Raw genomic sequence first — 10,194 nt, 5'->3', positions numbered from 1 at the left:
GTGGCTAAGGGAGTCCCACTAGTCAGCGGGTAGACTTTCACCGTCTTTCTGATTGCTGTGTGGCATTCCTTGTCTTAGCTGTGCCTGAGTCCCGAAGCCCAGAGTCCCTTTCCCCATTGTCTTCAGAGTATAAACCCCCATTTCCCTGAAATAAGTTATGAATGGTTACCAGGCCACATGGAAATGGAGGAAAGAAACTTGGAATACAGGCTTTCAGACAGTCCTTCTACTTCAGCCTTCTAAGGTCCCACTTTCAGATCTTCTTGTTGCCTACAGGTTTTGAACCCTTCTGAAGTCAACTCACATAAATTGCTTTGCATTTCAGTTTTTCCTTGCCTAACTTCTATTTCAGATCTCTCAGCTCTTCTAAGTCACTTGCCAATCCAGTCCATTAGTTTTCTAGCTTCAACCCATTCTCTTTGCCCTATATATCCGTGTCTTTTTTTTCCCCTTTTACTGTCAGTGGGGTTTCAAGAGAGATCAGAGAGAAATACTAGTACACATGTTTAATCCTCTATATTAAGCTTATAGAATAACTTTCTATTTTGTTTGTTTTTAGGGAAAATATTTTATTTCACCATAAGATAGAAAAGTGACCTTTATCATCATTTTTTGTGTGTTTGTCCCCATCAGCCTTTATCCCCTCTATGCTCTCTTCCACCTCCACCCTGTTCCCTTGAATAACTTTCTAATAACACTCATGACCCTAAGTCCTTGTGAAGATACAGTCTATATATATTGATACCAATGAGTGAATGGATAAGAAAATGAACAATCACCTTTTAGTCATTTAACAAATATTTATTATTAGAATTATTGTCTGCTAGGTCATGTTTTAAACTACCTGCAAAGGAAGTACAGGAAACCAGTGCTTAGTCTACAAACTTGACTTTGCTTGGTCTCAAAGCAAATTCTTTGTCACATTAAAATAGCAGCTAGTTCATTGATTACCACAAAATTAAAACAAGAGGAGAAAACAAGCCTATTTGCATCATTCTATTTAAAAGAATTTGGATGCAACAAAGTTCCACAAATCAGCAATACGGTCACAGCCCCATCTGAACAAGTTAGTTAGGCCAAGGGAGTCATTTGATGGCATTTTGGTAGAGGATCTGGAAAAGCTGTCTGGAGCATACCCTCTGGGTAAATAACTATCCTGCCTTCTACAGACACCTTGAGTTCCTGACTGGTTCATGGCTTGGGTTTGGCTTCTATAGACACCTTGAGTTCCTGACTGGTTCATGGCTTGGGTTTGGCTGAATATGTCATCAAAGCTCCCAATCTCCATGTAGGAGAAAGAGGAGTTGGATGGTTGTGTCATGTAGTTTTGTGAGCTCAGTCCACAGAAGCCCAGATTGCAAGCCTCACAATTGGCCATGTCATGGGACCCATCCAAAGGCAATTCTGGGATCACTGGTATCTCTGAGAACTTCATGATGCCATTTCCATAGCATCTCTCTTGAATGCGGTACACCAGATTGTTCAAAATTCTCATGGCACTTTCGGTGGAGAACTCAGGCTTCTCAAATTGAGTCCCGGAACACTTCTTGCACCTCTGAGCAAAGAGCCGCATAAACACATGGCCCTGGGACTCTCGGGGCTTCAGGTACATATGACATAGGACCTGCACCTTGGCAGAGCCCCAAATTCGCCTGCATGAGGAGCACCGGAACCTGCAGACAGAAGGAAGAAGCCCATTGTTCTTTCAGTTGATTGTTGACCTGAGGGAAATGGTCCTGCCTTGGTCTTTAAGATCCCTTACAAGTTGAAAAAGTGCATGTGATATTGACAAATTAACAAATAAAAATATGAGAAATTGTGTTTCAAATAAAGCTTTTCCCTGTGACCCACTGAGCTTCCACATATATATAATTCCAAGTCTATCGCTTGGCAGCAAAATATCTCTGGATATTTCAGAGGGAAGATATTTCTGCCATCTGCCAGCAAAATTTGGTCCTCACAATGTTCACAGAAAACTCTCATAAGGTACAGTAATCCCCTATTATCTGTGGGGGATATGTGACCTCCCCATAGTGGATGCCTGAAATCACAGATGGTATCAACCTTATATATACTTTTTCCTATACATGCATACCTATGATAAAATTCAATTTACAAATTAGGCACAGTAAGATATTGACAACAATAACTAATAATAAAATAGAACAATTATAACAATACTCTCCAATAATTTTTATATTTTTCAGCCCAAACATAATCCTGAATCTGTAAAACCATTCCTCACTTGCAGTAAATGGCTTGGTGTCCCTTTTTTCAGGGATTACCTTGCTGAAGTCTTTGTATATGCTCAATGCTTTCTGACAAAACACATTGCAGTCAATTGGAATACATTTCCTGTTTATGTCTTCCACTTACAAAGTGAATGCCTCTTCCATATTAACTTAGCACTTCCCATGCATTGAGGCCAGAAGTTTCGCAGTCAGAGGTGTGACAGCAAAACTAGCAAAAATTTCTTTTTCCTTCCTCACAAGTCCATAGATAGAAGATTCATTCTTATCATAAGTCATAACATCCTCAGCATATGGTTTGTTTCTTTCCTTATTAAGTCTAGAAGTTTCACCTTTTCACTTAAAGAAAAAACACTTTACAACTTCTCTTTGGCATTATCTGAATTGCCAGCACTATTGCCCTGTACTTTGAGGCCATTATTAAGTAAACTAAGGGTACTTGAACACAACCATTGCCAACACCATGACAGTGATCTGATAGTCAAGATGGTAGTGAGTGACTGATAGGCAGGGAGCATATGCAGTGTAGAGATACTGGACAAATCATATCCTGGCTAGATTAGAGTAAGACTTCACAAAATTTTACCACCCTACTCAGAAAGCAAATGATTTTTTAAAAATATACATATTTTTTATTTTTTACAGAGAGGAAGGAAGAGGGATAAAGAGTTAGAAATATCAATGAGAGAGAAACATCAATCAGTTTCCTCTTGTACACACCCTACTGGGGATGTGCCCGCAACCAAGGTACATGTCCTTGACTGGAATCAAACCTGGGACCTTTCAGTTCACAGGCTGACGCTCTATCCACTGAGCCAAACCAGTCAGGTCAAGAAAGCAAATGATTTAAAACTAATGAATTATTTAATTCTGGAATTGACCATTTAATGTTTTTGGAACACAGTTGACTGTGGTTAACTAAAACCACAGAAAGTGTAACTGTACATTAGGGAGGACTATCTACCTATTTTGAAGCAGGCACTGAAGACCCCTTCTGACAAGGCATCATTGAGCCCAATATCCAAATGAGAAAGTTGAATCATAAGGGATACACAACTTGCTCAAGAACATACAAGGTAAGTAGAAATAGAGTCATGTTTTAGTCCCCAGCCATTTGAGAGCAACACCTCTAGTCCTGCACCCAGGAAAACAGACTCAGTACCTGGGACCATAATACATAGGTTTTGGTTTACATCTGGGGGACCTTGGCAAAAAAGCACTTCCTTACTCAAAGCCTCAATTTTTATATCCATCAGATAAAAAAATTAATCATAAAATGAGATAGTATGTAAACTACAAAATGCTTTTCAAAATCTGATTGATGTTTTTCCAAAGGTATGCTGATAAATTGCTTTTCCCATCTCAGAATGACAATCAAGTCCAGTCATCTGAACAAGCCAAACACCTTCCTGTTTGGGGGAGTGCCTCAAGGTGCTCTGGTTGGTGCGGAGAGGGACACTTACGGCCCACTGGCTTAAAAAGCAGGGCAGAATGACTTACATGGGCTCTGGCCAGTGCCTTGAAAACTGTTCTGCAGAGCCCCAGATAATAGGCTCTGCCACTAAAAATAGTATACATTTCTACATATCACATATGTTCTATAACATATGATATATAAATGTTATTGTAAATGTATTATAAATAAAGTATATATATATATATATATATATATATATATATACCCTGTTTCACCGAAAATAAGACAGTGTCTTATATTAATTTTTTCTCCCAAAGTTGTGCTAGGTCTTATTTTCAGGGGATGTCTTATCTTTCCATGCACTAGGTCTTATTTTTGGAGGATGTCTTATTTTCAGGGAAACACGGTATATATATATATATATATATTATTATTATTATTATTATTATTATTATTATTATATGGGAATGGAGAAGGAATCCTTGCTCTGCCTAGGAAGACCAGAAAATGTTTTAAAGAGGAAGTAGCACTTGAGTATGAATAAAGAAGTGGTTGGGGGGTGGCGGGGGGGGGGGGGGGGGGGAAAAGAGCCTGCCAAAGAAGCAGAAATCATGGACCAGGGAATAGAGGTCTGAAAGTGCATGGCATGGCTAATAAGTCTTAAGGAATGGAGCAGAGGAGACCTGAAGCAGGGCAGGGGCAGGCAGGGAAGCAGGATAGCAGGTGTAGCAGAAAGTACAGTGAAGGTCGCTGTGCAATTCTCACCTTCCTGCAACTTGGAGACTCACTGGAGGTTCAAAAGGCAGATGGCCAATAAAAGAAAGGCTTTACTTAGGTACTCCAGGGGCTAGGGTTTGGATGTCCCTCTTGAAGCATCATTCCCTTCTATTATCCTCAGACTTTCAGCAAAGCAGTATTCAAAGTGATTGCTTGGCATTCATCAATTCTTGGGGCTTTAAAGGAAAGCCCAGTCCCAGGCTGGTACTAAATAGGGCTAGCGGGGTGGCTGCAGCCTGGGGAAGCCAGTCAGGACTGATGGGGGAGGTGCAGAAGGTGCTAATTGGAACAAATGAGGGGGTGAGGGAATAGGGGGACAGATTTATGGAACATGGAAGCATTCCTTAGGGAATTGCAGAAATATTTAGGGAGGAAACCTAATAAAAGAAGACACTTCCTAGAGTTAAGCAAAATGGAGGCTTAGAGTCTTATTTAGATCCTAAAGAACACTGAGACCACAAAGAGGATGGGAAACCTGGTAACATTTATTCTTTTAAAAGCTCTCAAAGGCATCAATCAGTGCTGAGTGGAGCCTCCTTGTCTAGGGAAGCCCACTGCCAAGCAAACTCTCACCCACCTACCTGCCAAATGCTGTCTGCTGGTATTGCTTCCCTCCTTGGGCCACACAGCCTAACTGCAGAGTCTCATCAAACTTCAGGGTCCATCTGTGCCAGGGATTCACCTCCTGCATCAGTTCTTGAAACGTCTGCTCCCATGCCCCAACTTCCAAAATTATTATCTCGTTAGGCCTGGAGTTCATGTTTAGTGAGGAGCTTTCCGTTTGACTTGACGTACAAACAAGAGACAAAGGTAGTTTCAGTTTCCATTTGACGTCACATTCAGGAAGTACAAAGAGCAACCTTTCTTCTGAGGACAGAGGGCAGCAGAGTTTTGCTAGTTTGTGAACAGCCCTTGCTAAGAGATGCCTGAGCACAGAGCTCTGCTCCACATTCTTGGGGCACCAGTAAGTTAGCTTTCTTTTTATTATTGACAAGTTGTCCCCCGTTTCCCCCCTTTTGCCCACTTCCACCCAGTCCTCCCCACACCCCCACCCCCTCAGCCTTCACCACACTTTTGTCTATCCATTGGTTATGCATATATGTTCTTTGGTTAATCCCTTCACTGTCTTTCACCCCTCCCCTCTGACATTTATCAGTCTGTTCATGCATCCATGCCTCTGGCTCTTAATTAGCTTTTATTTAATTTTCCTCCCTTTTCATACCACACAAAACACTAAGCTCAGCACAGGGGCAGGTACAATTGACTAAAAAACAGTTCCTACCCCAACAGATGCTCAAACCCTATGAAGACCCAGGGGAGTGGGGGAACATGTATTGGACACTTGTCTCATGCACCAGATGAACCCTCACCGCAGTCCTCTGAGGGGGATCAAAACAGATATTTTGTAGGTGAGCATCATGGAGAACTAGGGTTCCTTGTTTAAAGCCATCCAGCTAGTCAGCAGCACAGGTAAGACTAACCCAGCCAGGCCTATGTGACTCCAACATGTGCTATGTCTCCACCCACCCCCTTCCATGAGGAGCAGCTGAAAATGGTGTTCACAGTCCAGGCTGGCTCTCTAGAGACAGCATGAGAGGGACCATCTTAAAACCCTTACCTCGTGGTTTGCTCTAGTAAAATTTCCTGGGTCCCAGGGCAGGACAGCAGGCTGAATGAAAGGATTATTTAACTCTGCCTTCCACAATGTAAATTATCTTGGGGCAGTATACAACCACCTGTGGGACCTGATTAAAAAAAAATGAAGAAGATAGAATATAGAATTCTCATTCAGGGGGTGAGGGATGGGACTAGATGATCTTTACAGTCACATCTAACTCAAAAACTCTGAGATTCTAGTAAGCTCTGTCTCTTTGAAGTTCAAATTCAAATCGGGGAGATATAACAGGCAGGACACTGTGTCCTTGGAAGCCCCACTACAGTTACTGTGTCTCAGATATGTTTGGCCTGTGTTCTGAGGCTCTCTAGACTTTAACATGTTCAGTGTGGAAGGTAGAAACACCCTCCCTCTTTTCATTCCCTCCCAGGACAGTCTACCCTATACATAACTATACACATGGGGGGCAGCCCTTAGGAATCAACCTGCTCTTTTGCCCTAACTGGTTTTTCTCAGTGGATAGAGCATCAGACTGAAGGATTCCAGGTTCAAGTCACATTGATGATTCTCTCCCCATCCCTTCTGCTCTCTCTCTAAAAAATCAATGAAAAAAATATCTTCAGGTGAGGATTAACAACAAAAAAAAAAAAAAAAAAAAAAACTTGCTTTCTTTTCCTCTGATTATTATATGTAAAAAACACTGAGACTCAGAGGAAAGAACTCTCCTGCCCAAGGTCACACAGAAAATTGGTGCCATACTGGATCAAAAGCCAGACATTTAATGATTTCTGCCCACTGGCCCCAACCATACCCAGGTCCTTTCCCCCACATTTTCTTCTACTTTCTGCTAGATTTAAGACCATTTCTTTTAACCTTTATCTTCAGAGCATGGCCACATATCCTGCCTCCTGACTCCTCAAATGGTTATTTTCTCCAAAATGTAACCTTGATTGATCCTTTGCACTCCCTGCCCTCAGCCTCTGCTTTGTGTCTTTCCTTTAACATAAACAACTACCACAGGCCAGCCTGGTCCAAAGGACAGGGAAGGGGGAAAACTCTGCGTATGATTTGAGATTTGAGGGCAAAGAAGAACAAAAGGAAATTACGACTCTTTAAAAACTACACAGATCAGCCAAAACCGATTTGGCTCAGTGGTAGAGCGTCGGTCTGCGGACTGAAAGGTCCCTGGTTCGATTCCGGTCAGGGGAATGTACCTTGGTTGCAGGCATATCCCCAGTAGGGGGTGTGCAAGAGGCAGCTGGTCAGATGTTTCTCTCTCATTGACATTTCTAGTTCTCTATCTCTTTCCCTTCCTCTCTGTAAAAAATCAATAAGATATATTTTTTAAAATTAAAATAAAAAAAATTAAAAATAATAAAACTACACGGATCCACTATTACTACTTTTTTTTTTTAATCAAGGCATTGTAACTTACGATAGAATCACAGATTTGCTTTTTTTGGAAAAGACTTTGTGACCCTTCTCTTATGTCACTGAGAACCATGGCATAGAAGTGACTTACTCAATCATACAGTGTGATGTGATGACCTGTAGGCTTTTACCAGTGGTAGGTGTGTTATCATAGGTTGGTTAAAGTGTTCCTGAAAATACAGTAGAGATAGAGGAAGGAGTTCCCAAAACAACAAAGCACAGGTCAATTTTCTAAATGGGCCATGGGTAAATTTAGACTTTTAACAGCTCAGAGCTGCAATTAATTTATAGGATAATCTAATTCTGGAATGACAAGTGATATTTTCTCCTATTCTTGCCTGAGACTGACCTTGCTAATCAATGCTGAAACCCTTGTCTCTGGGTCCGGGTGTAACTTCAGAACCATTTCATCACGGTACTGGATAGCCATTACCACACATTAGTAAATGAAACTTTTCTTTTGCCATACATGCAATAGTCCAGCTTCCGTGTTTTACAAGTTGCAGAAACCAAAAGCCAAGACAGATTTGCAATAACTAGAGCAAAAGTCCAGTTTCATAATGTTAGCTATTCACCTAGTTTATTTCTATAATTTTTTTAAAAATTAGCTTAGAGGTTGTAGAAGATGGGGTGACATGATTTGATTTAAAGAGAGAAACAAAAAACATTCCTTGATATAGCAAAAAAAAATTACTTACATGTTAAATATCTCTTCAACAGAAAATTTCAAGGTGACTGATCTGGAAAACAATGAGGCTAGATGATTCCTAACCTAAGTCCATTTCTCCTGAGTCAAGGCTTCGGAGTGCAGAGAGATACATTCTGGACTAGGAGATATATCTTTACTCCCACGCCCTGGAATGACCTCTGTAATAAGTGGCAGAGCCAGGACTCAAGTTTCTGATGCTGCACTAAATCCAACGAAAGCATGAGCTTGTCTAAAGAAGGAATTGGTTGCTAAAAGCAGGAGGCACATGAAACTATTGAGACGGGGTCTTCAAGCTGCTCCTCTAAAGTTATACTCTCTGGGCTGAGGCCCTGAGCACATCAGATGAACCATTGTTACAGTTATGACTACCTCTTGGCATAAGGTCAGGCTGGAGGAAAAGGGAAGTACTGAGATCACAATGTTCTGGAATGTAATGAAAATGGGCTGGTTCCACTCACTGCCCCTACACTGCACAGTACAGATCATCACAACTGCTTACAATAAGAAACAGAAAAGTCAAGGGAAAACAGAATTAGACAGTTGTATTACAAATATCAAAGAAGAGGGGTTCTGCTCAGGAGGGCAGAGTAGGTAGATACTATACTCACCTCCTCCCATGAATATATCAAAATTATAACTAAATTATAGAGCCACCAACCAGGATAACCATCTCAAAACTAGCTGAACAGAAGTCCTATAACTAAGGATATCCAGCCCCACACCCACATGCAGCATTTGAGGATATGGAGGGATATCTCAGCTGCAAAGGTTTCCCATGAGAAGCAAGGGGTCTCAGCCCCATGCCAAGCTCCCCAGTCTAGAATACTGGTGTTGGGAAGAGGATCCCATGCACCAGCTGGCAGTGAAAATCAGTAGGGAATCCTCTGTATGTCTGTCCAGGTGAGAGGGTGAGACAGAAGTTTGCTGGAAATCCAGGTTTTCTCTTAAAGGGCCAGTGCACAATATCTTGCTCACAGGCACTCACCTTGGGTTCTGGGGAAGGGATAGTAGCTGGTGGGGGGCCAGAGACATACAGGGAAATACTTCCCTAAGTTGTGTGGCTTCCATGCAAGGGTTGGAGGGATGGCTGCCACTGCCTATGTATTGAATCCACCTCCCACAAACATTCCTGCGTTTAGCCTTCTCCTCACACAGCCAAACATAAATCTGCATTAGCCTGGTGAACTCTATTAGCCCCACACTGACTGATGGCTCCCTGATACCCCACTCATTAACTTGACCAAGGTCCAGCTCTTTTGATGACAATCAGCCTGGGCACACGCTCAAATTTTTCTTTAAAAATTCCAGTCAAGCTTGATGAATGCCAAACATAAAGGCCAAAACTGAATTGTTTGCCTTCAGTGCGAGGGCTACAGGGGCAACCACCATTGTCTTTGTGCTGAACTCTCCCACTGCACAGCCAAACCTGATTCAGCATTAGCCTGGTGAACTCTATTAGCTCCATGATGATGACTCCCTCACCCAACACGTGATCCACCCAAGGCTCTTTCAGTGGCTGACCTATGGGCAGCTGTCTAGATCTGACTTGTCCCAGGCCTGGAATTGAAGTCAGTCAGCTTTGGTTGTCAGTGCAACCCCTCCTACATGCATCCAGGTCCTGCACAGGCAGCTGACAACTAAGGATTGTTTTGCAGTTCCTAACAGGTAGGCCAGGGCCAGTCTCAGGCAGCATCTGATGTTGAACTGCACTAGAGTCCCTCCCAAGAAGTATAATATGTAGGTGGACTCAGAGATCAGAATTCTCACTGAAGAATCCATGCCAGGCAGAGAGGTATATTCCTATCACACCTGCTATCTAACACTCACCTCTACTGTCCCCAGAGACTCACATACAACTTCTACCTTGAGAGCCAACAACCCTGGAGGAAGTAAAAGAAAGTATAAAGTCCTGAGCCAGCTGCTACTCAGACTCAGAGTTGGCATGCTAAGAACACCTTTCCAGAGAATAAAGATCTAATTAAAAGGGCAATAAAAT

General features: G+C 42.1%; 1 protein-coding gene across 2 annotated transcripts; it reads right to left on the bottom strand.

The window, feature by feature from the left end:
- Window positions 1–780: 780 nt before the first annotated feature.
- On the bottom strand, window positions 781–8,236 carry RTP4 (receptor transporter protein 4). 2 transcript variants are annotated; one of them, XM_045583793.1, is made up of 4 exons: window positions 8,188–8,236; window positions 7,581–7,659; window positions 5,025–5,228; window positions 781–1,673 (listed from the first exon to the last, which is right to left on the bottom strand). In XM_045583793.1, exons 2-4 carry the CDS (start codon window positions 7,586–7,588, stop codon window positions 1,001–1,003), a joined length of 885 nt encoding a protein of 294 aa, XP_045439749.1. In that variant the 5' UTR covers window positions 7,589–7,659; window positions 8,188–8,236; the 3' UTR covers window positions 781–1,000. The 2 variants fall into 2 exon arrangements, with proteins under 2 accessions (XP_045439749.1, XP_036299739.1); XM_036443846.2 differs by lacking the exon at window positions 8,188–8,236 and adding an exon at window positions 7,959–8,071.
- Window positions 8,237–10,194: the final 1,958 nt, after the last annotated feature.

The sequence above is a fragment of the Pipistrellus kuhlii genome, unplaced genomic scaffold (genome assembly GCF_014108245.1).
Source record: "Pipistrellus kuhlii isolate mPipKuh1 unplaced genomic scaffold, mPipKuh1.p scaffold_m20_p_2, whole genome shotgun sequence".
NCBI lineage: Eukaryota > Metazoa > Chordata > Mammalia > Chiroptera > Vespertilionidae > Pipistrellus > Pipistrellus kuhlii.
This window is presented reverse-complemented; position numbering and strand designations above follow the sequence as displayed.

Bases quoted from the DNA above. Each gene is read 5' to 3' on its own strand.
- RTP4 (XM_045583793.1), bottom strand. The intron at 1,674-5,024 runs GTAGGTGGGTGA...TTCTGTCTGCAG, and splicing joins CAGCAGACAGCATTTGGCAG to GTTCCGGTGCTCCTCATGCA.